The 24,606-nt window shown below is 57.4% G+C and overlaps 2 protein-coding genes across 3 annotated transcripts; both read right to left on the bottom strand.

Annotated features, from left to right (window-relative positions):
* Positions 1-1,214: 1,214 nt before the first annotated feature.
* RPS15 (ribosomal protein S15) lies at positions 1,215-2,961 on the bottom strand. The gene is made up of 4 exons (XM_052643583.1): positions 2,914-2,961; positions 2,435-2,520; positions 1,452-1,686; positions 1,215-1,367 (listed from the first exon to the last, which is right to left on the bottom strand). Exons 1-4 carry the CDS (start codon positions 2,914-2,916, stop codon positions 1,254-1,256), a joined length of 438 nt encoding a protein of 145 aa, XP_052499543.1. The 5' UTR covers positions 2,917-2,961; the 3' UTR covers positions 1,215-1,253.
* Positions 2,962-5,479: 2,518 nt separating this feature from the next.
* Positions 5,480-24,606, bottom strand: DAZAP1 (DAZ associated protein 1). 2 transcript variants are annotated; one of them, XM_052642738.1, is made up of 12 exons: positions 24,442-24,606; positions 18,102-18,142; positions 17,459-17,625; positions 17,113-17,178; positions 15,620-15,730; positions 14,783-14,831; positions 11,774-11,856; positions 9,481-9,634; positions 8,639-8,668; positions 8,393-8,533; positions 7,647-7,823; positions 5,480-6,388 (listed from the first exon to the last, which is right to left on the bottom strand). In XM_052642738.1, the coding sequence occupies exons 1-12, from the start codon at positions 24,468-24,470 to the stop codon at positions 6,216-6,218; spliced, it is 1,221 nt and encodes a 406-aa protein (XP_052498698.1). In that variant the 5' UTR covers positions 24,471-24,606; the 3' UTR covers positions 5,480-6,215. The 2 variants fall into 2 exon arrangements, with proteins under 2 accessions (XP_052498698.1, XP_052498699.1); XM_052642739.1 differs by having other exon boundaries at positions 15,620-15,727.

The following is a 24,606-nucleotide window of genomic DNA, read 5'->3' as shown; positions in this document are numbered from 1 at the left end:
CTAGGGACTTATAGGAGCGCCCTGTGAATCAGGGGCGCTACTAGGCAAACTGCGGACAGGCTAGTCTCAGTGCTGTCACACTGTCTCCGGCCTTCTACAGGATAGGTATAAAACAGTGACCCGTGCTTTCTGTTCAACAAAACTCCAGATCAAGATATTAACAGTATGGGGACTTCCGTAGCAGTCCTGTGGTTGAGTCCACATTCCCACTGCAGGGAGAGCAGGTTAGATCCCTGGTTGGGGAACTAGGATCACACAACGCTGGGCCAACCCCACCCCCAGATATCAACAGTAAGCTCATTGATCTTCTGTTAAAATGGAGATCAAAGAGCTCAGAGCAGCGGCCACTGTGCGGAGAGGGAGGCATCTGTGTGCTCTATCTCCACACCCAGACTCCAGCCATCGCTCACATACCAAACCCAAGCAGACCTGGATGTCTCAAGGCCACCTCAGTATCTGCAGGACACACCCCTGCTGTGTCCACCTTCCACCAGCTCTGGCTCCAACCTGGCAATCCTGTCCACGTTCTCCCCCATCCTGCCAGTTACAGACCCCTTAGGACTTCACTGCTGCCTGGACAGTTACCCACCCTTTCTATTCACTGATGCACCTGCCATCTTTGCCATCGTGAAGGAAGTAACACCTGACAGGAACACTTTAGGGAACATCGTAGATGGGGGTGATCCCACCCACACGACACCCCAGGAAGCCTCAATGCAAGGGTTGGGCCCTGGAGTTACTTTGGAAGATCTTTAGAAGCTGATCAGGAGCGCAAGGGAAGCCAAGAAGAGGGACAGACGTGGGCAGCACGGTTGATTGCCCAGGGCACTGAGGAACCATGCGCAACGTGTGAGAAGCTGGAGCATGGGGGAGGGAGGTCAGGTCACTGTCCACAGGTGGGCCCACTGGGGGAACTTGGGAAGAGGGGCTTCAGAAGGGGAAATGCTGCCTTCAGTCCAGGAGTGGCTGGGGCATAGGGAAAGCAGCACAGGCCCCTGGACATCCCAGGACTTGTCACAGAACCCAGTACACCTGATCCCTAGCCTCAACCTCCCTGAGACCGGATGTGTCTACAGCAGGAAAGCCCAGGTCACATGATGCCTGGCTCTGGCCCGTTTTTCACCTTAGCCTCCAGATTTTTTGATCATGCCCAGCCCCATTCCTGGGAGCCTTGATGGGTCACAGCACCCACAGGAAGTAAACACAGGTCGCACTCGGGTCTAGAGAAATCTCTGCTTTTATTGGCCAGCAGGTTACTTGAGGGGGATGAAGCGGGAGGAATGGGTGGCCCCGATACCGGGCCGGCCGTGCTTCACGGGCTTGTAGGTGATGGAGAACTCGCCTAGGTAGTGGCCAATCATCTCAGGCTGCAGAGGAAGGGTGGGGGATAGTCAGCGGAGGCACGGTGGCAGGGCCCCACCACCCCCAGGCCCAGCTCATCCCACACGCACCTTGATTTCCACCTGGTTGAAGGTCTTGCCATTGTAGACGCCAACCATGCTGCCCACCATCTCGGGCAGAATGATCATGTCGCGCAGGTGCGTCTTCACCACCTCGGGCTTCTCCATGGGCGGCGCATCTTTCTTGGCCTTGCGCAGCCGCTTCAGCAACGAGTGCTGCTTCCTCCGCAGGCCGCGGTTCAGCCGCCGTCGCTGGCGCGCGCTGTATAGCTGCATCAGTTGCTCACTGCGGGTGAGGACACAGAGTAGGCGGTCTGAGGCCCGGCTCGGCCCCACAGCCCACCAGGAACACTACTGCTTCACCAGGAGCTCCGAGAGCAACGTTCCCCGCCCGGCCAGGGCCCACAGCACCCGCTCCGAACGTTCGCGAGGGAGCTCTCCAGTTCGAGAATCCCCGCTCCGCTATCTACAAACGAGTAAGCTGAGCCGGAAAAACAGGTGACTCGGGGAGTTGCAAACTCGCGGGCATCCTGCTCTGCTCTGCTAGCCCCAAGAACCCAGCAGTGGGGCCACCCTGAGAAGCCCCCGGCCGATGAGGACCCTATGGTGTGCCCCCTAGGAAGCCGGCCCTTCCGCCCCAGACCGCGCACAGCTCTAGGAGAAAGGCGTCACGAGCCTCCCTTCCCATCCGGGGCCCGGACTTCGCACCCCCCTGCCTAGATGTTTCCAGCTCCGGCCAAACCTTAGAGCAAGGGTCGCCAAACTCCCGCCCACGTGCCAAATCCCAGTCGCGGCTGCCCTATCTTGTAAGGCTCGCGGGCTAGAGTGGCCTTTACGTATCCGAGTGGACGCCAAAACGTCCAAAAGGGATTCGTGGAAAACCCGTTCAGTTCAATCCTCAAGGACTCATTTTTATCCGCACTCAGCCCCGCCCTCTCGCCTACACACGGTCCACGGCCGCAGGTCAGGCTGCAGCCCTCAACCCACCCTGGGGACCCCTCCAGCCGCCAACCCCCTGCCCCGCCACCACTTACTAGGACATGTCCAGCAGCTGGTCGAGGTCTACGCCGCGGTAGGTGAACTTGCGGAAGGTCCGTTTCTTCTTTTGTTCTACTTCCGCCTGCGCGGGCCGGGCCGGGGGTGAGCGGGTCCCCGAGATCCATCCCCAGTCCCCACGGTGAGGTCAGTGGGCCCCCGGCTCCCGCCGAAAACCGCGCAGCGCTCCCGGTATGGGAGCCCGTGGGCACGCGCACCACCTTGTACCCGATCCAGGGCGGCCCGCGCGGCTTCGGGCTACGGAGGCTCGGCTGGGACAAGCGGGCAGACACAGGCCTTCCCTGCCCCGAGTCATCCTGACAACCAGCAAGCCCACCCCACACCCCCATATCCGGCGGTTCCACAAGCCTGCGGGAGAGGCCCGCAGCCTCGCGGCTTGACCTCGGCCTCCGCTATGGGCCAGAGCTCGGATGGCACCGGATGAACCCGGAACATACAAGGAGGACGTAACACTCACCATCTTGCCGGTTCTTGAGAAAGGATCTTTCGTTCTGCGCCAGCGCAGTTATCGCGGGGTCTCAATGCCCCGCCCCCGGCCTGCGTGCGCAAGCGCTTCCGCTTCCGCTTTCCCGACAGAGGACGCGCGCCGTCTGCTGTCCGGAGGTCAGAATTCTGTCTCCGAAGAATAAAAGAGCCCCGCCGCCATGACAAACCTGGACCTCAAATTAGAAAGCAGAGACAAAGATGTGTATAATCACAGCTATGGTTTTTCCCGTAGTCATGTACGGATGTGCGAGTTGGACCATAAAGAAGGCTGACCGCCAGAGAATTGATGCTTTCGAATTGTGGTGCTGAAGAACACTCTTGAGAGTCCCTTGAACAGCAAGGAGATCAAACCACTCAATGCTAAAGAAATCAACCCTGATTATTCACTGAAAGGACTGATGCTGAAGCTGAAACTCCAGTACTTTGGCTATCTGATGCGAAGAGCCCACTCCTTGGAAAAGCATCAGGATCCTGGGAAAGACTGCGGGCAGGAGAAGCGGGCAACAGAGGAGGAGATGATTGGATAGTACCACCGACTCGATGGGCACGAATTTAAACAAACTCAGAAGATAGTGAAGGATAGGGAAGCCAGGCGTGCTGCAGTCTATGGGTTTGCAGAGTCGGGCACGATTGAGTGACTGAACAACAGCTGCCCTCCACTGCTGGAACCCCCAGGCTGGAGCTGGCTGCTTAGTGTATGGGAGCCCCTTCTTCAACTGGGGCACGTGTGATTCGTCACTGCCCATTTTGAAAACTCATATTGTTGCTGCATAACCTCTATAATAAAACCCATGTTAAAAAGTGTTTACGGAGTGCCTGTTTGCAGAAGGCGCGGTCTGGGGTTCTGGCTGGCTCCATAGGGAGGATGGTTGAGGCAGACCTGTAAGGGACAAGGTCATACAGATATCTGAGCCAAAAGGGTGGGACACTGGCTCTGCACAGATGGTTAGAAATGGCATCCCTGATAAGGACCTGCAAGCCTTTAACAGAATTATGTAAAGTAACAACTGTAACACTGCAGTATTAGGTTTGCAACAGATAGAGGGGTAATATAACAATACCAAGAACAGGACAAGAGACAAGAACTATATAGGGGTTCAGTTCAGTCACTCAGTTGTGTCTGACTCTTTGTGACCCGATGAACCACAACACCCCAGGCATACTTTGTCAATATTCAGTGGAACAGTGTCCATCCAAAGGTGATTCTGGTACACTAAGATGTATGTAGTTCCATGATGTCAGCAATTCCACTCCTGGGTGCACACCCCGAGAAACTGAAAGCAGGGACTCAGATTTGCACATGCCTGTTCACAGCAGCATGATTGACAAGACATGGAACAACTAGTGCCCATCCATGGATGATGGATAAACAATGTGGTTTGTTCACACAGTGAAATATTATCCAGCCTTGAAAAGGAAGGACATTTTGACACCTGCTGCAATGTGGATGGACCTGGAAGAAACAGTGTGAGAACCTAAACACAGGACAAATACTGTACAACTTCACTCAGAAGAGGTCCTTAGAGGACTCAGACCCATAGACAGAAAGTAGATCGTGCGGGGCTGGGGCTGGAGGGTGAGTGAGATTTGTTTGGGAAGATGAGGAAGTTCTAGAGATTATGGTGGGGATGGCTGCACAACATGACTGTGTGCTTAATGCCACCGAGCTGTGTATACTTAGAAATGGTTAAAAATGACCAATCTTAAAATTTTGTCACAATAAAAAGCAACCAAACAGGTGCATATGGTACTCTAAAAACCTCAAAAACTACAATGAAAAAAAGTCATTGAAAGAATTAAAATATTACACTAGAAAATATTCATTTAATGCAAAAGAAAGCAGTAGTCTGAGGACTAAAAGAGATGTGACATGTAGAAGGGACAGGAAGAGGGGCATTTTGGGTCTAGGGTAGAAGGTGCCTTTCTCTCTGGCTCTCAGAGCTGGTCTGTTGGTTGGGCCAGGGCTTTCTGGCCATTTGAGTTCATTGCATTATCTCCAGTCCAGCACACTGGAGCCATCCAGGACATTTTCAAATCACTTTTTCCCTAAAATCTTGTGATTTTTACAGTGAAGTGACAGCCCCATCCTTTCACATGGCAGGAGGAACTCTGCAGGTGGGAGCTCGTCCCACCCCACCTCCCTGCCCCCAGGTTCCTGGCCCATCACCACGACCTTCAGATCAATGAGCTGTACCCACCAGCCCTCACTGGGAGTCCCACCACCCCTGCCCACAGCCAACGCCTGGAAAGGTAAGCAGCATTCTCGAAGCCACAGTCCAGATGTCACTTCTGTAGGGGTGCAAGGGGCCTGGCAAGCCCCACCCAGATCTGTCTAAACTCCTCTTTCTCAGCACCCAGTAAGTGGGCAATGGACCCCAGTGCCCAAGGCCCTCACAGGGGGTCTGCAGCTCTGAGCAGGCCCCCAACCCCAGGCTCAAGACCCCAAGACCCCCATACCTGCTGAGGGCCCAGATCCCCACACGGGAAGGGGCTACTCCCAGCAGAGGGAAAGACGGACACAACGTGGGTTTCTAGTCCAAACGCACTTTCTTTATTCAAACTGGTCAGCGCGGACGCCCTGAAGCCCCAAGCACGGGAGATGGGCCAGCCTGGCCCCCTGGTTCTGGATGGCGGGTGGACACAGGCAGGCGCGGCCCCACAACGCACCTGCAGATATGGCCAGGCACGCCAGTCGACAAAAGCAGAGAAGAAAACAAAAAACAAAACACACTCAGTAGATTTCTTCTTTATGCTCCCAGAGTTTCTGGACCAACAAGTCCCAACCCTCAAAGCCAGGAGCAAGGGACTAAAAACGCCCCTTACCTCCACCAGTGCCGACGGAAACCCTGTTTTAAATTAAAAAATAAGCGAGTATACATCGTAGAAAATTTCTCTTAAAAATCTCACAATTTGTAAATGTATATTTTTTTCTTTAACATAAAAGTTTACAATATACGGTAAAATAAAGGCTCAGGAAAATAATTTCAAAAAAAAAAAAAAAGGAAGAAAAAGAAACCTGAAGTTTTGAATTAAAGCTGAAGAATTTTTTTTAAACCCTGTTGTTGAACCAGTGACTTTTTTTTTATTGTGCTGATGGGTTAGAGAAAGAAATATATTTAAAAACCTCAGTCCAGGTACCCACAGCCACCGCCAAAAGCCTCCCCCCCTCCCCCCACGGTCGAGTCGGTATTTCCACCAAGTTTGTGATTGTCACGAGTTCACAAGTTTGAATCCTGGTCTCAGCCGCCTGCCGTCTGCAAGGAGGGGCCGCGGCTAGCGTCGGTAGGGATGGAATCCTTGTACGTTGTGGTTCTGACCGCGTCCAAAGCCACTTCCGCCAGCGGGGGGACCCCCCGAGCCAGGCACTGAGGGGCCCCCGTAGGAGGGGGGCTGCTGGCTGGGGTCTGAGAAGCCCTGTCCAAAGCTGGCCAAGTCCTGTCCGTAACCTGCGGGGAAGAGCCCGGTGAGTTGGGGTGGGGCCTGGACCCAGTGGGTGGAGGGACCCCCCCCCGGAGCCCCACTGGGACCCGGGCAGCCATCTTCACAGAAAGGAGAGCAGCTCTGAGACCCGTTCCCGCACTTACTGCCCTGTCTTGGGGCTGGGGGCCTGCGGCGCACCCTCGCGGCTGGCAAGGCCTTCAAGCTTGGAAACAGACATCTGGCCAGACCTGGGGGACCACAGGCTCCTACAAAGTTTGCTCTCCAGTGGAACTCAGGGTGGACATGGCAGATTCCAGGATTTGAGGACACATTACAGATCAGGCTGAGCTGCAGAGCTTGGAGCCCAACAGTGCTGCCCCTCCTTTGAGTAGGGCCAACCTGCCCCACGAGGCCCCCTGGGTTGGTGGTGCCAACCGTGAGGGCAGAGCTCCAGGGCCAGTGGGGTGGTGGCCAGTTGAGGTCCTCACCCTGGCAAGGGCCCGTCCCCGAGGGCACCACCGAGTCCACCCCCGCCCAGAACAGCAGAGGAGGTGCCGTCTGTGGCCCGGGCACAGGCAGTGGGGACCATGGAGGAGGAGGCACCACCTACCTAGGCCACATCACTGCTCAGCCTGACCAAAAGAGTGTAAACAAAGTGTGGGCCGAAGCCTGGCGGCTCTGGAGAAGAGGTGCCCAGGCCTGGCGAGAGATGAGACCAGGGTAACTGCCCCGGGCGGCCTTGGCAGAGGAGCAGGGGATGGGGGGGGCACATGCTTGCTCAGTCGCTCGTACATCCCCTCTAGGGGTCAGCAACACTGCACCCACCACCGCGGTGTCCTGCTCTGGGTGAGGTGAGAAGCCACATGATCACAGCTGGGCAAGGCCCCAAGGGCACAAGAGCCTGAGATGTGGGGGTGCTGGGGGGCATCTGTTCAGCACAAGAGAGCCCCATGCCCCGCCCCGACTCGAGCTGCTCTCATGGGCCGCAGACCCTGGTCTCCAGCACCTACTTGGTGAGCACACCTTGGTGAAGCTGGATGCCTACTGATGCCGCATGGCCCACAAGCCCACCCTGCGTATGGCAGACCCAGACACACACAGCGCAGGCCCGCTGGGGCCCCCACACCCACAGGCCCCGGACACAGGTGCCGAGCCGTGAATGCTCCTCCACACCAGCACCCTGGCCAAGAGCCCACCTCAGGCCTGCTCAAGCCTGGGCCCTGCAAGCAGTCCCACAGTCCTGTGGCACCCAACCCCCAGGTGGATGGGGAGCAAGGCACTCACCATATTGGCTGTATGGGAAATCGGGCTGGGCGGTCGGTGGTTTGCTCATGTCTGGGGCGGCCTGAGATGGAGGTGGCGGGAAGGCCAGAGGTGCGGCTCCGGGAGTGGCCGGTGGTGGGGGAACCCCTGGAGGGGCAAACTGATCTGGTGGGGGAGGTGGAGGTCCGTAGCCGAAACCTGTGGACAGGCAGGAGACAGACACAGACGCGGTGCTCACGCTCTTCAGCCGCCAGGACCACATGCATCCACCCCAGCAGTCCAGCCTGCAGCCTGGCAGAGTGAGGTGGGGCTGCGTTCCAAGCCCAGGGTCCCAGGAGGAGGGGAAGTGTGGGCGTCCATGAAGAAAGACCTGCTCTTTCCTATTAGAAATGACAGTGATCTAGGCCTGGACCGGGACTGGCAGCCTGACTTGGTTGTCGGGTGGCTCGCATGGCATGGCAAGGCTACAAAACTGCAGTGTCCTGGGTCCCTGGTCACAGATGGCCCACTCAGCACGCAGCACAGGGCTGGAGAGATTTGGAAGGGGGAGGACTCCTCCTGCCGGCTGAACGACATGCCCTGGCACCCCCACCTGCCGGCCCAATGGGGTCAAGGGGGGGCACTCCTCTTTTGGTGGACACAGGCTGCTGGGGACAGAGAATCCAGCCGAGTGGACAAGGTGAGTCCGGCCCTCACCTGAGGTGTGCGGAGCCGGCTCTCTGTGCTGACATGCCCCAGGCCCACCCCCAGGGGCCCAAGGCACTTACTGAACTGTGGGGGTGCGCCGTAGCCCTGGGGGAAGCCCTGGGGAGGCGGGAAGCCTCCAGGAGGGGTAGACACAATGTAGGAGGTGAAGGGTGGGGGCGGCGGGGGGGCTCCTCTTCCTGCAGGGGGCGGTCCATAGCCACCTGGAACACAGCATACAGGTGAGGCGGAGAAGCCCCTTTCCCGCCTGCCCTGCCCCACCCCTCTCAGATCCTGCTCTTCTAGGCTTTCTTCCAGCAGGGACTTACCAATCGCCTGTCCTGCCGGCACCCACATTCCTGCAAGGAGACATGGGGGGTGGGGTGTGCCACATGAGCACCAGGTATGGATTGGGAGACCCTGCATCCCCAGGGGACCCAGCTTCCTGACACATCTCAGGTGCAGGGGAAAGATGTCAGCGCAGCTCCAGGGACACCCAGTAGGGAGGCTGTCAGCCAGGAGAGCGGGGACCCGGGGTGTCCTCCGGCTAAGTGCTGGTTCTTTCCCTGTGATGAGTGTGAGAGCATCCGGTCTCACTAACCGGTTTCCTATAGCTGTGGCTCATTTTGCAATAAAAAACACTTTTAAAGCCAGCTCTGAAGAGACCGGGTAAAACTTAGAGCCAGGTAGAAACAGCTCTACAGCTCAGGGTACTGGTATCCTTCCTTGGACGCCCTTCTCTAGGTTTTAAAGGCCATGGAGGCTCCTGGCCATCCCAAGTGGTCTCTAAAAGCTCCACCCCTGCTACATGGCAAGCGCAAAGCCAGGGGAGCTGGAACAGACCCAAAGGACCCACAAGGCAGGGCTCATGTTTCCTCCCTGCTCCTCTAAGGAGCATCCAAGTGAAGCTCTGAAGACAGCCTGACCTGCCCACGTCCACTCCAGACTCAGATCTCGCCCTGGGGGCAAAGCTGGCTGCTGGGCATGACCCCTGACCTCCCCTGGAGGTACCACCCCAGCACCCCTGGCACCTGGGGGTGGCAGAGGGGACAGACCCACTTGGCCCCGGGCGACAACACTCCACAGTTCTGGCTCCCGTATCCCACATGGCCCACCCAGGTGCCAGAGCTGCAGGAAGCTCCTGGGGATGGTGGGCAAGCAGCACCCTTACCTTGTGGGCCGTATCCCTGCTGCCACGTAGGCGGGGGCTGGCCTGCCCAGCCGTTGGCGGCATTGGGCACGACCCGACTGCCCCACTGGCTGGCACCTGGCTGTCCTGGCGCTTGGCTCTTGCTGTCCCGAGGTTCGGCCCGTTTAACTTCCACCTGGACAAACCAAGTTCTGATTTAGGGAGACACCGGGGGTCTCAAGCCCCCTTCCCTTCAGACACACCCTCAAGTAACTTACGACTACACTTAGCATCTTATTATGACTTAAAACTAAATACTTAACTATAAACCTTATTTAGACTAGTAACTTTTTTCTTAAAAATTTTTAATTTTTTGTCTAAAAAAATGTTTCTCAGGTACAACAGATCCAACTATAAAACATGTGAGGCCCCACCCACTGCAGACTGGGCTGAGGACCAAGAGTCTGCAGAGTTCTGTGTATGACAAGGGGGTCTTTGGGTCAAGTTAAGGGACAGTGTAGACCCAGGGACACAGAGGCCAGGCTCCTTCCCCCAAGCGCAGCCCTTTTCCTGGCCGCTCCGGCGGTCAGGCCCTCTTCAGAGCCCCCACCTGCCTGCGCTTCCAGCTCATACCTGAGAAACACAGTTGGTTTACTTAGGTTTTGTATTTTAAATGTCTAATGGAAGATAAAAGACTTACCTTCCCCAGGCTAACGCTTAAAGAATCTCAATTAACTCAAAATAATGTCAGAGGGGATGGATGTGATAAGAGAATCTTACATTACATCTAACAAAAAAGTAAACAAACATGCAATAAAATGGACATTTGAATCAGTAAGCAATCTTCATACTGTGTTAGGTCAGCAGCCCAGGAGCCTTCCCTTTCGGAGGTGCCAGGAACCACTGCACGCGGAGGGCGGGCGGAGGACCAGGTGCCCGCCCCGCCAGGCTGCATGGCCCCCTCACACAGCCTTTTCAGTCTGGGCTGACTGAAAGCAGACCCCCAACTCCAGGGCTGCATCAGCACTCAAGAATCCCAAGTTGCTCTTGCTTGTAGGATAAATTTTAATGAGAAAGAGACAATGAATTCACTGGAGTTGTCCTTGGGGTCTCGGAGCCTGGCAAACATTGTGTATTCAGAACCCCGTCAACTTGGCCTAAACCCCGTTCTGTGAGAGGACAATGAGGGTGCAGAGGCACAAAGACCCCACCTTCCGATGCCCCAAGGACGCTCCACAGAGGGGAACAAAACCTCTGCTAGCTCCAGGCGGTGTGGCAGCAGGACGTTTCAAAGAACTCAAATTAATGAGTCTTCACACACTTTCCTTACGGGAATATGGTTCCTGCTTACAAAGCAAAGCAGCCCGTGATTTAAAAAAAAAAAAAAAAAAAATCTGCTCTTCCTGGCCTGTACTCAGGTTTTAATTACAAGTGGGCCCCTGCCCTTTGAGACAGGGCTGAGGCTGGACTCTGTCCCTGGGAGCATACCCCACCCTGAGGAGGCCCTCACTGCTCCCCCAGCTGTAGCCATCATAGGACCCTGAGCAGGGTACACAGGCACCTCGGAACCTGTGTTCATGACAGCACGCATCTCGGAGACCTGCATGCCAACCCTAAACTAGCCACTGATGAGAGCCTGTGTCTCCTGCACAGCAGGCTCAGGTGGAGCTGACCCAGCTGCCCATCTGTGATTTGAGGGACAGAGGGGCCACCCTGGGCCATGTTCCCTCCGTGTCTCAGCTGATGGGGTGGCTGGGGCTCTGGCAGGGGTTCTGGGCTTGCCTCAGGAACAAGGAGCCAGGGGCCTGGGAGACAGGGCGAGGAGGGATCAGGCCACTTTCTGAATTTCCCTCCGAGGCAGCAACACAGTATGAAGATGAAACAACCAGAGGTCACTTGACTGCATGGAGTTAAGAACTACCAGGAGCATGTGGTCGGACCGAGTTCACAGTAAGTGACCCAATTTGGAAACCAATCCTTCAGGATGTTTACGTTGCCGTCAGTTTTACACGGAACCAGTTCTCAAAGGTTCGCGGCCTGGCACGTTCCAGGCCGGCATGGGACAGTCAGGGAGGGGACACACATCTGAAGGAGAGGTCACTGAAACCAAGCCTGAGGCAACCCGTGACTTCACTGGACGCAGCCCGCCCACCCTCCCGGCCATCCCCAGGGGCTCTAGAGCCAGGGGCACCTGAATCAGGTCCGACCCACAGGAGGGGTCCCAGGACCACTTGCCCGGCCCTTCTCCTGCCAAGGGATCTCCTCTCCAGTGAAATCCCTAGGTTGCCTAAGACTTGGTTTGGTCTTAAGGTAAAATAAAACTACAACTACACACTTTTTTGCCCATGATGTCGTGAAAATGCATGTTGACAGCCTGGTCCACTGATTGTTCGTCCTCGAAAGTAATAAATCCAAAACCTAGCCAACGACGAAGAGTGAATCAAGGTAGCAGGGTGTTGTGACACAAAACAGGATGATGAACAGTATTAGGGACGGGCCGAGGGATCGACCAAGGGTTTCAGCGAAGCCGGTGTGTGAGGCTGCGGGGCAGGAGCTGATCTCAGCCCAGACGCTGCGGCCAGTTATAAATCAAAGACGACCTTGGGACCCCTGGGCGTGTCTTAGCCGCCGTCTGGACAGTGGGGTGGTAAGGGCCCAGCGGGCAGGCAGCCCCAAATGTGTCATGGGTGCACTTGTGCTTTTCTGAAACCCAGGGTCCTCCCCCTCGGCTGGCAATCGCTCGGCAGCTAGTGCTGACAGCAGCCGTACACTGCTCTAGCGTTAACGGAGGCACGTCTCTACCACAGTGAGAGCCTCGCCAAGCTTGCCCAACACTGTTGGGTAAGCCCGAGGAGTCCTGCCCAAGTACCATACGTATGCACACAGTGTCTATGTCTGTACGTATCTATGGACTAAATACACAGAGATACAGGCCACAAGGGGTTCCAGCAGCTCAAACACTGCTGTCAGCAGCAAGAGCAAGAGGCACCATGTCGTCAAAAGGACAATTTTAACGGGAAAGACAATTTAGTGTTTCCCAAACACAAGAGAGTGCAGTATAAACGAAGTTTGCTGGTCTGGTGGGCGGGCCGCCTGGCTAGCCTGCGTGTCCAGCCCTCAGGCTGCTGTTCGTCCCCGGGGGCCCAACTGCGCTGAGCCCTAAGACCACTCATGGCAGCCACTGCCGGAAAACCCTGCAGAACAAAGGACAGGCCAGGGAAGGGCAGAGGAGAGTCAGAAGAGGGGTGCAGAGAACGGACGAGGGTGCAGGGGAAGGGCGGGGCACAGAGCTTCCAGGGATGTGGATACAGGATGGGGCAGCCCTGGGATCCCGGCCTCTCAAGCTGAACGAAGAGGGATGTGGGGCCACGGTCACAGGGACCGCGGGGAAAGACTCCTGGCAGAACCGAGGTGAGAAGAGGACAAAGACGGGAAAAAAAAAGCAGCTTAGCTCAGAAGTGTGGGCGCCAGCCTTGTGGGGTGGGGCCAGCTCTCTAGCACATACGTGTGTCCAAGCATGACACACGCACATAGCCTGAGCCCGCACACCGCATGAGAAGAAACAATAAACAGACCAGAGAAGACAGGCCAGGCAATGGGGATGTGGGCAGTGGAGGAGCAGTGTGAGGGGGCAGAGGCAGGGCCGGGGGCACAAGGACCAAGCCCTGGGAGGGGCCCGGGTGCTCAGATGGACCGTGGGACAGGGAGGGAGGGGGAAGCAGGGGCTGCATGGAAGGCTCAGGAAGAGAAACTGGGGACATGCTATCTGGGCACCTGCTAACCAACTGCTGCTCCTGGTGTGGTGCCCACCCTCCGCCCACCTAGCACTGAGGGACCCACGGGGACTCGCCAAGGCCCACGGCTGAGGATGGCAGGACCCACACGGAACCCGGATCCGCGGGTCAAGCCTGGAGTGCCCTCCTGCCCAGACCCCGCCCAGGCAGCCCGGCGCACCCCAGGGCCCAGGCCAAGGACGGCAGGCAGCCCTGCAGGGGATCTAAGAGCAGCCTCAGGACCCCATGTCCCAAGATGCCCCAAGATCGGAGGCAAGTGGTGGAGCACAACATGGGTGATGAGCGGCATGTGAGAAAGTGAACGTTTTCTCCAAGTGCAGGAGGGTCTGAAGCCACAGGGCTCGCGGTCCTTAGAGTGCAAGAGGCGGTGAGTCGTGGGGAGGGAGCCCCGGGGCGGGCCCTCTAGGGATGCGTCTGTCTGTCAAGAGGCGACATCACCGCTGAGGAAGCGGAACAGAAACACACTGAAACTTCGTTTACACCCCACTGGAGCAAAGCCCGCTCCCTCCTCTGACTGCGGGACTGGCCTGTACCTGTGTGATATAATTTAGCACCTGGAGAAGAGAAATCTAAAGAGATATCGTTAATCACAAATAATTCACAGAGAGAAAAGGAGAAACAACTTACTTAACATTACTGTACTTTTCTATGAAAACACTTAAGTGCATCACTAAGCAAGTACGTCTATGTAAAGTTAAGACTAAGACTTAACAGCTTAATCAACATGAGGTGAAAGTACGTTACTTAACCATGGAGGAAGAGGAGGGGGAGGTTCAAATGGCAAACTATTCTCCAGCATGGCGGGCGCATGCTGCGGGCGCGCGGCTGGTGCAGTGCCTCCAGGGGCTGGGCAGGGGCCGCGGGCTGGACGAACTAGGCTCACGAGGCCGGTCCAAAAGCGGTTCAGGAACCAAAACACAGAGGCGCGGACAAATAGCAGCAGCCAAAAAAAAAAAAAAAAGGAAAAAACAAAAAACAAAAAACGGCTCGCAAATTGGGTGCCCAGTGTCCCAGCCTTGCAAACCAATGTGGCCGTGCAGGTGTGGGCAGCTGGGGCAGCTTCGCGCCTCACAGACTTCAGTCCCATAGACTTCAGGAAAAAGAACAGGAAAACAAGAAAAAAGCATGGGACGCACCAAAGTAACTCCACGTTCAAGCCGAGCTGGGGGAGACCTAGCCTGACAACATGAAATGAAACCCCCGCCTTCACTGAGTGAACTTCAAACAGGAGATGGTCATAATTGAGGAAGTTCACCATTTAACAAAACCATTCATCTTTCAGGACACGCTTAAAAACAGAAACCATGCTGAAATACATGTCAAGTTGGAAAAACTTCCAAAGAATGAGCTTAAAAAACAAAACAAAAATGAAAGAACCCCAAGCCTGTACCGCCTGACCTTTGGAAGCAGACAGGCCAGGGCTGCGCGGGAAGGACTACGCTAGCCTCGAGTCACCCTGTGCTGAGGCCAGGCTCGCTACAACCACCACCTAAGTGTGAAATAGTTTGCCATCTGAGGGGAAGGACAAGGACAAGCTCGATCTCTTTTACCTCGAGGCCTCTGCTTTTCCGCATCGTAGATCATGACCACTTCCGTGACCTGTAACAGAGACAGGAGTCTGAGGGCCCAGGTCGGCAGGCAGCATGTCTGCCCACAGCCAGGAGGTTCCAAGGCAAAAGGCCCACTTCCTGGGGTGTGAGACCCTCAGGGCCGCGAGCAGGCTGAGGAGTGCTCATAGGCGGGGCAGGACCAGTGGTGGGTCACCAGGGGCCCAGGGCTCCATGTGCCAGGACCTCCCACTCAGGGTCGATGCCGCTGGCCTGGCTGGGCCCGCATCCTCCCCATGCTCCCGCATCGTGCACTGCAGCATGAGCTCCTTGGCAGGCCCTGGGCACGCATAGGCGCCCCTTAGACAAGCACACTGCAGCCAGAGAACATGTGCTCGGTGGAAGCTGGAGGTGACCATGTGCTTCTGCTTAGGACAAGGGATAGCCTCCCTCCCCGACCCCTGACACCAAGGCCCTGCCTGCCTCCTGTCTGCCTTATTAGAATTCAGTTCCTGTATAAGCCCCCATGAAGTTCTGAAAGATTTTAGCCTCTTCTGGAAAACAATCCCCTCACACCCTGTCCTGGGGGGTGTGTGTGTGTGTGGGCAGGGAATGGGACCCAGCCACGTCCAGCACTTCTCCAGATGCGGTCAAGTGCTCTCGACTGCAGAGTTACAACCAGCCGAGGGCCTCCCAGGAGGGGAGCCAGCCCCGTCTGCAGCAAGCACTCCCCTGTGGGTGACTGGCCATGTGGGGTGCTTTGAGCTGTCTTGACTCCCCAGGACACAGGGCTCTGCCACTCCCACCCCGATCGTGGCTGTGGGCAGGGCAAGGACTCACCACTCCAAATTTCTTGAAGTATTCCCTGAGCTCTGTCTCACCACAATTGTGAGGAATTCCTCCGACAAATATCTTATTTGATTTACTGTTATCGCTCCTGGGTCCTTTCTGCTATTTCAACAAAGAGAAAATGGTTAGTCCACGTGGGGAACCCTCCAAACACACCCTGCTATTCAAGGCACAGTCCCTGAAGGCAGACCAGACACCGTAGGGGACCAGGGAGTCCAGGAGTGCCTCACAGGCCAACAGGGGCCAGGGGCCCAAGTGCCCCAAACAGAGTGTCTCTGGGGCATGAGAGACTCATTCTCTCCGCTCGGAGAATGAGGAGTGGGGCCTGCATCAACCCCACTGGTAACCAAAGGGTGGTGGGAAGTTCCTAAGACTGACAGTCGCCACCTTCTTCACCTTCAGGGCCAAATCCCACCCTCTGCAGACAACCCCTGAAGCTGCCTCCCCCAGGCACCGCAGCCGGGAACTCAGACTATGTTGTTGGGGGTGCTGGTGGCAGGGACACGAGCAGAGGTGGGCACGCGCACACACGCACGCATGCGCACACACACACACACACACACACACAGACCTCCACAGCCACAGGCTCTGCATCTGGGATTTGACCAACCACGGATCAAAAACACTTGGAGAAAAAGAAGTCCAAAGTTGGATTCGACCAACCACGGATCAAAAACACGGAGAAAAAGAAGTCCAAAGTTTCAAAAGCAAACCTTGAATTTGCCACATGCCAGCCAGCTATTTACACTGTATCAGGCACCGCAGTCAACTAGAATTGATTTGAGATACATAGAGGACGTGTGCCATCATAGCCATTTCACAGAAGGGACTTGAGCGCCCACGGATTTTGGTCCCCTCGGGCGTCCTGGACGCAGTACCCACAGAGCACACAGAGGCGCGGCTGTGCAGACTACTGAAGGACCTGGGCAGTGTTTCTACCCAGGTGTTCACTACACCACTGTTTCTGTGTTTGATGTTTCCTAGACTCAGAAACATACACACCTGGTCTGAGGCCCGGTCTACCATCACAGCTGGGAATCCTGCCAGAAATGAAGGTTCCCAGGTCCCAGCCCTCAACAGCACCAGTCCACCATGTCTGGTAGGGCTCTCCTTGAGAACAGAACACTCTGGTGACAGCTGGCCAGGCCCTGGCGGGCAAAGGAGGCTCACAGGGTCTTCGAGGTGCGAAAATAGACAGGCCTCAGCCCTGGAGGGGAGCAGCCAGCAGAGTGCTGAGTGGGGCAGCGCGAGCGGTCAGAGTGGATGAACACGAGGTTCCTGACAACAAACAGCCAAGAGCTATCGTTTCTAAGGTAGATTAATAAGATACTTCTTGGCTACAAGATGAAAAGCTCCCGGCACTGAATCAATCCAAGTGCTCAGGAACTTGGCTGCTCAGCACCACACGGGAAGGCCTGCTGTCGCTCAGTCTGACTGAGCAAGGGCCCCAGGGAAGCATGCAGGAGGGAACCCCCGCCCCTTACCCAGCCTTCCTTCGGCCGAGTCCTCTCCGGCTGCATCCCCCGAGGCGTGCATGGCTTTGGGTCAATCTGTCGGAAGTTTCAAAGGATCAGCTGTGAACAGGAGGCTCGTCTCCCAACAAGAGGAGGTGTCGGTGGTAGGGTCAGGGGTACAGGCCCATCGGGTCAACCGGGCCACATCCTGGCCCAGCGTCCAGTCTAAGCTCGGAGCTGTAACTTTTTTTTTCCGGAGTCATAACTCTTGTAACCCAACCCAGGGGAAAGCCATCCTCGGCACCCACACAGCGCTGAGGTGCAGAGGCACCAAGCAGGAAGGCCAGCAGGTGCCTCCTCAGGGCCAGGCACTCACGTTTCGGCCATCGAGGGTGTGTGGTCTGCTGGCCAGCACCGTGCCCACGCAGTTTGGATCTTTGAATTTGACAAAGCCAAAGCCTCGAGACTGGTTGGTCGTCTTGTCTTTCATGATCACGCAGTCCACGACCTCTCCATACTGGGAAAAGTAGCTGCGCAGCGTCTCTGCTCAGAGGTCAGAACACACACAGCCAGGCGTCAGGCAGGTCACAGGCTACTACCCTGGCAGCCTGACCTGGAGAGTGTTCAGCCAGCAACCTTTACGCTGGCTGACCTGCTGACGTGGGGACGGCGGATAGGGAGAGGCAGAAGGATGGGTGCCAGGGAAAGGAATATGCATCACGTCTCCCCGGGAAGGAGAATGAGCTGCCAAAGGAGGGACACCTGCAAGGCCGGAGGCTGAACACAGCGACCACCACAAACGCCTAACTCTGCTGGCTCCGTCTCCAGCCTCTGCCTTCAAAGCCGGTCTCCACCCTCCCTGGCCAGAAGCATCAGCACAAGATCAAGTTCCAAAGCGCTGCCCCAGTCTACTCCCAATCGAGTGCCCCCCGGCAACCCAGACAGTAGGTCAAGAATTGAAAAGCTAATTCTCACAACTTGAAGACAAGGTCACATGCCCACAGCCCATCTGCACTTACCTTGGGTGGTGCTCCAGTCAAGACCGCCCACGAAGAGCTTCCTGCAATTCAACAAGAAAACATTCAGGGTCAGGAGGGTTCTGCCCAGGATGTTCCTAGCAGCCCAGTGGTTAGGACTCCACACTCTCACTGCCAAGGCCTGGGTTCAACCCCTGGTCAGGGCACCAAGACCCCACAAGCTGCATGGCATGGCCAACAACCACAGAGGGATCTGCCTGCAGTGCTGCCCATCGGGCTCACCCTAGGGTGGTCACCCGGGGGCACGGCCATGGCACAGCATGAAAAATGCCACCGGGATCTGCCCAAATGGCGGGTGTATGAGTCACAATGTCCAGAGCCGCACACAAATGTTGACCTCAACCACAGTAAGACAGACTGCCACCCCCAACCCTGCCAGCGCGGGAGTGGGATCATGCAGCCCCTTCCCACTGCTCTGCAAACACCAAAGACTTCAAGGTCCACATCTGAGACCCCACATGGCAAACTCAAGGAGCAGCAGTGGTGGGGCTTTAGGACAAAGCAAGGGTACCCAGCACATGGGCATGAGTAAGCACCACCAATCTCTGGGGAGGCCCCTGGAGCTTGGACTTAGCTGAGTGGCTTAGGCTATACTTTCGAGCCAGAGCCCTACTATGTGAGAGGAAAAGTACTGGTGGCCTCCCTGGAGCCACCGTTCCCAGAGCCTCTGTGCCTGGTGTCTACACACCTCAGGTCGGGTCCAGAACCCAGAAGCCCACCAGTCAGTGCCTGCCACACTTGGGCTGGCTGAAAGGAGAGATGCCCCGTGCTGTGGGCTCCAACTGGGGCAGGTGTGACCAGTAAGGAAGGCAGGGCACTCTCTATCCCGCGTGTTGCCTCAGAAAAAGGAGTGAAACTGGCACTCTAAGAATGGCACCTGGGCGCTATCCAGTCCACAGCCAATCCCCCCTTGCACAGCCTGGAGACAAAACAGCCCCCTGAGGCTGGCTGCACTAAGGCCCCAGAACCGGCAGCTGGGGCACAGGGACAGACCCACCTAGGCAGTGGCCTCAGCTGTGCTCAGGGGTCCCTCCCACTGCAGCTCTCTCCCTGGGCGAGAGAGGCTCAGGGTAGAAGAAACCATTTTCCCACCCCACTTGGGGTGGCAGCCCCTCACCCCCATACACATTCAGGGCATGTTCCTGGATGGAGGCCAGGGGGCTCACACCCAGCCTCCTGACCATTCCGTCCGCCCCCTACACACCCCTGCGAGATCAGGCAGGCTCCTCCTGCTCCCTAAGACCCTGGGGAGCGTAATCCCATCTGTGCCCCTCTCCCCCAGTGACTGACACCAAGGCGGGCAAATGACAGGACTTGATCTGGCCCAGGCCAATGTGGACCGCCTCTCTGTTCAGGCCTTTGGCACAGGCACAAATGGGTTTGCTGTGGAAAAGTAGCTTGGAGAGGAAAAAAATCTTGAGCATTCTCAGAATACCCAGGACAAACCCCAACTGAGAGGAATACCTGCCTGCTTAGCTTGCATCTGACCAAGATGGGAAGGCCTAAGTGGTGTCCCTCCGAGCCACCCAACCCCCGCCCACCCCCACCCGCTGCAGAGAGTGGAACTGGTCTGACCAGTCCACGCTCCAGCCCGTGTTTAAATTTCAAAATCAGACATTAGTGGAAAAAGACGAGAAAGGCCGTCCTCTATGCAGCTGACAACACCCACCGGAACTCGCACTCCGAGTTGGCCAGGGAGCTGACATGGACGTGGGGCTTTCTGATGCTATCACCTCGCTGTGTTTGGGAAACAGGACACAGTGGCACGTCCGCAAAGGCACGATGACCCACGTGAGGAGGGCGGGGGACTGCACTCCTGTTCCTGTCACTGCTCTACCGGCCCTAAGATACAGATACTAGGAGGTGAAAACTGAGGAAGCGATAGGGTCTGGCTGACACAGGGCACAATGTTGGGGAAGAACTACAGAGCCCCAGGCCCAGCATTGTGTTGGGGCTTCATCTATTTTCTCTCCTCTTGCTCCCCGTCTGCAGACAGGATGTCCTGGGAGATCTCACTGACCCGTGGTGGTCTCAGGGGCCCTGGGCAAGATGAGCCGGACACACCTACATGGGAACTGGCCTGTGCCCACCCTCCAGCCCAGACTTGCTTGGCACCAGGTGACCTGAGGCCTTGTTGAGCGTTTATATGCAACTCAGCAGGTGAAAGGACCAGCTAACCCTGTGTGGCTCCCTCTCCAACCCTGCCCTACTCTGAACAATGTCATTCATCCCTCAGCTGCAGCTGAAGTTAGGGGCCCCCACAGACCCTGCACCCCACTCCTCCACCCCTGGGACCGGAGACAGGTGGTCTGTGATAAGCACAGGCTCCTGGGCCTGTACCCCAACAGCAGAGGGGTGACTGGGTGGCAGGCTCTGGGCAGCATGCCCCGTCTTCTGCCTGCTGATCTGAAACCTAGTCCTGGATGGCTCCTGAGGGCAACCATGTGCCATTTATGCCGGAAAGTCAGCCTTCGGGGGCTTCCTCAACTGGGTTGCCTACAGCAGGAGCCACCCGCTGGACGGCAGGCACCACCAGCCGGAGGGCAGGGGGCTGAGGCCGGGTCCATCATGTGAACTGGCAGGCCCTCTCTTCCTCTACAGCCCGTGTTCACGCCTTCCTGCAGCCAGGGAGCCATCCCACTTTGAGCCCTCTGTGACAGACTATATCCCCGAAAACAAGGGGTGAGGCGGGGGTCTCTTCCCACAGTCTGGGCTTTCCTTCACCTGCAGAAGAGATCACCTCTCATGGACTCTGGGGGCTGCACACGCGAGACCCTAGCCTGGCCTTCACTGAGTGCCCCGAGACAGGACCAGTGTGTTCTCGCCAGCCAGAGCGCCGCCCCCCACCGACAGTGACCTCTCACCGAAACCTGGCCACAGCACCACCCCTCAAGAGGAAGCACTGCAGGAGCATCAGGGAAGGCACAGCAGGCCAGCTCACCAGGAGTGCGGGCTCCCCACTCTAGCTCAGCCATGCCAAGAATGACCTTGACCAGGTCCCTTGACCCTCCTAAGCCTCAGTCTGCTCCACCAAGGAGGCTCTGCCACATTGTCTGGAACCAGATACGGGTCATGTGGAACTGCCCCCAACCCTCACGGCCAATCGTGCAGGTGTCCAAGCAGCCCTGGACCCATGTCCTAGCCCCCAGGAGCAGGCAGCCTGGACACACTGGGTGGGAACCGGGCCTCAAAAAACACTCTCTTTCAAACAGGAGACCTCAACAGGACAGTCCTACCCGCCGGGGGCACCAGACCAGGGATCCTGTTCCACCCCGCAATGCCCAGGACAGGTCCAGAACATGAGACACCTCCTTCCCACCAAAGGACGACTCCCGCCACGGGTGCTCACTCCCTTAGGCCTTGGCAAGCTGGCCTGGCACACTCCAGGTCCACACCCTGTGACCCAGCCAGAGCTCCACACCAACCACTCCACAGAGAGCTGGCCCACGGACCTGTCGGCTCACCTTCAGACCCCTTGGAGCTAAGTCACCCAAGCCCCACATGGCCTCCACCCCCACCCACCTCCAGCCTTTCACTACCCGCCCCCCAACCTGCCCAGGTCTCTCTCCCAGAGACCCACACCGAGTGCTGCTCCCCCCACAGGTCCCCGTAGAACACTCTCTTCGGACACACCGGTGTCCTTCCTCACCAGCCCGTGGGCCGCCAGCAGAACCACGTCTGCCAGATGAAAGCTCCACTCACTCCTCTTTGCCTCCACAACCTGTCAGCTCCAGGAACCTCAGTCAGGAGACCCTCCTTCAAGTTGACTCTCCAAGGCCATGGCAGAGACCAGGCTACTACACCGACGGCTTCCTGCGAGGCCATGTGTAACAGTGGCCACTCCCCCTGGCCCTCTGCCCTGAGACCTGCCCTGGTTCCACTCTGGCCACCGGGCCATTGTGACAACCAGGATGCTGAAAGCCCAGCCCATCACATCCAGATGCAGGGAAGGTCTGCCTTCAGAGACTCCAGTGCAGAAGCGCAGTTCCCCAGTGGGGTGGCATCCAAGCATCACACACTTCCTGAGGATGTGGATCCCCATCCAGGAGGGGAGCCGCCCCATGGCCTGTCAAACTCTCCTCAAGAGCCACTCAGAGAGGCTGACTGGACACCACAGTGAAGGCAGTCAGAGAGAACAGTGGGTGCCACCAGTGACCAGTCAGACCATCATATCCACACGACACAGGCGATTGCTTCCTCTGAGCACCATATGGCAACCACCCTGAGTGGGCAACTGCAGTCTCCCCAACAAACAAGGGGGCCCATGGTCAGGGAGCCAGCGGGGTCACAAGTACTGCACTGGAACAGCCACCAGAACAAGGAAGTTAAGGTGGACCTGCATTCCCCATAGCCGCCAGAAACAAGGCTCCCCCAGAAAACAGAAACAGCAGTGCTGTGGGGCAGCAATGACCAGTTCCCAGGACACCCAAGATCTACAGCTTTAGAAGTCAGGTGGCCTGGCTGGATTCGCTGGGGTGCCAGGGCAGGGAACACAGCCAGGCAGGTCCCTGATCCCATCCTGCTACCAACTCTGCGGCCTCTCCAGGTTGCCCATGGGTCTGGGGTGGGTCTACGGTACAGAGGGTGGGACCTTCCAGAAGCAGTGGGGATCCTGGCTCCGCCCTCGCCCATGCGCTGGTACAAGCTGTACAGGGGAACTGCCAGGGAGCCCAGCCTACCTCCTCAAGAATAAGAGGCAGGCCTCCTAGACCTGGAGGCTCCCTTCCCTCCAGGCCTAAGGAAGTCAGGAAAAGATCCATTTGGCTGAGGGAGACTGCTGGCCCCCCTCAAGTCCGGCCCTTTGGGCTACAACTTTCATTCTGCCCACAGGCTAGTTTCCCATCGGAAGTGCTGAAACTTTTCATTTACCCTACACACAGCTCAGACTGCCAGGGCCTGCACCTCTCTCCCAAACAGACCAGGCTAGAAGCTAAGTGCCTTCTTTCTGGTGCTCTAAGAGCCATGGGGACTCTGGATCCGGGAACCCACAAACACATTTTCTGTCTTCTGGTGTAACCTGCTGCCGGAGCCTAACCAGCCATCCAGCAGCAAACAATGACTTACTCACCAAATCAAACGTTTTGTAAACACTGCATCTGTTCAAAGCGAAGGGCACTCAGCAATGTACACAAGGCCAGGGAAACCCAGCCCAGGCTGTTTTGCCATCTTCGCAAAAAGGATTTAACTATAAAATTATGCTGATGCTGTAGGAACCAGTCTCTGCAAAGAAAACTAGACCAAACCCCTAGACTAGGGCAGAAATGGATTTTCTGGTTCCTCTGGGAGCGCTTCCCTGCTCTCCCGCTCGTTTAGCATTAGGCAAGGGTATAATTAAAAGGGAAAACTTAGCTATAACAAACCTCCTCTCGCTAATAGCTACACCAAGGAGAAGAAAGACCTCAGAATCACCACCGTCAGTCCACCGACCAAGTTTCCAGGTCTCTATCTCAAACACACCCATGGGGCTTAGATGGGGGCTGAGCAGGAAGGGGCTCGAGCAACATGAAAACAACAGTTGCAGACACCCATCAGGTGGCGCGGAGGCGCCGAGATGGTGGACACTTCAGGGTGCGCGGCAAGCAGACCGGGGACCGGCCCCCATGACCTTGGCCCTCGGGCCCTCGGTTTGCAAACCCTCACTTGGTAGTGGAGTGGATGGTGGAGGGGCCGCCGCTGTGAGTCCCGGGTGGGAAAAGCTGGGCGGCGGCAGCACTGGAACCCCCCGGGACCAGGCCGCCACGTGCGCTGAGCCGCCAAGTTCGCGCACGGGCTGGCTGGGGGCGCCCTGGACCCCCCAGGTTCCTGTTCGAGGTCCCCGAGGAAAAACACGGGCGCGGGGACACTTCTGCCTCCCGCCAGTGGGAAATACAGGCGCGGGGGCAGACAGCATGCCCCGGACCTCCTAGGTTTCCGACCGAGGGGCCCCGACGGTAAACTCTGGCCAGGCGGCGGGGTCTCCCTCAACCATGAAACAGAGGGGACCCCCAAGAACCCCCAGGTCAGGTTCGGGGTTCCTGGTCAGGAAGCGGCAGGGCGCCTGGACCTCCAAGACTCCTCGGATTCTCTCCGGTTGAACCTCGGGGTCTCCGACCACGAGGCGGCGGGGAGACCAGACCCACAGGACTCCCTAGACCCCCGGTTCCCGCTCGGGGTCCCAGGCCACGAGGCAGCGGGGGGCCCGGAACCCCAGGGGACCCCGGCCCGTCGCGCCCCCGGACCCCCGGCCGCCGGCTCGGCGCGGCCCCGCGGCGTGACCTTGACGGGCCGGGCCGGTCTGGGCGGGGGCCGGCCGAGGCGGCGGCGCGGGCCGGCGCGTCCTCACCCGATCTCGTCGGCGCCCGAGTTGTTCATGGCGGCGGTGGCGGCGCTCGGAGTCCGGGCCCCCTGGCTCGCTCCCGCCTCCGGAAGGTCACTGGCCCCGGCGCCCTCCCCACAGCCGCGGCCCGGATCTGCGCAACGGCGGCGGCCGCGCTGCCTCCTCCCCTCA

The sequence above is a fragment of the Budorcas taxicolor genome, chromosome 7, assembly GCF_023091745.1.
Source record: "Budorcas taxicolor isolate Tak-1 chromosome 7, Takin1.1, whole genome shotgun sequence".
Lineage (NCBI taxonomy): Eukaryota > Metazoa > Chordata > Mammalia > Artiodactyla > Bovidae > Budorcas > Budorcas taxicolor.
This window is presented reverse-complemented; position numbering and strand designations above follow the sequence as displayed.

What these genes read in the sequence shown, in the direction of transcription:
- RPS15 (XM_052643583.1), bottom strand. An exon ending in CAGCTGCTGGACATGTCCTA is followed by an intron (nt 1,687 to 2,434) that starts GTAAGTGGTGGC and finishes CCTCACCCGCAG; the next exon opens with TGAGCAACTGATGCAGCTAT. An exon ending in TCAACCAGGTGGAAATCAAG is followed by an intron (nt 1,368 to 1,451) that starts GTGCGTGTGGGA and finishes CTTCCTCTGCAG; the next exon opens with CCTGAGATGATTGGCCACTA.
- DAZAP1 (XM_052642738.1), bottom strand. Translation starts at nt 24,470, where the DNA reads ATGAACAACTCGGGCGCCGACGAGATCGG. An exon ending in ACGACATCATGGGCAAAAAA is followed by an intron (nt 9,635 to 11,773) that starts GTGTGTAGTTGT and finishes TGGTTTGTCCAG; the next exon opens with GTGGAAGTTAAACGGGCCGA. An exon ending in GCAGGGATACGGCCCACAAG is followed by an intron (nt 8,669 to 9,480) that starts GTAAGGGTGCTG and finishes GTCTCCTTGCAG; the next exon opens with GAATGTGGGTGCCGGCAGGA.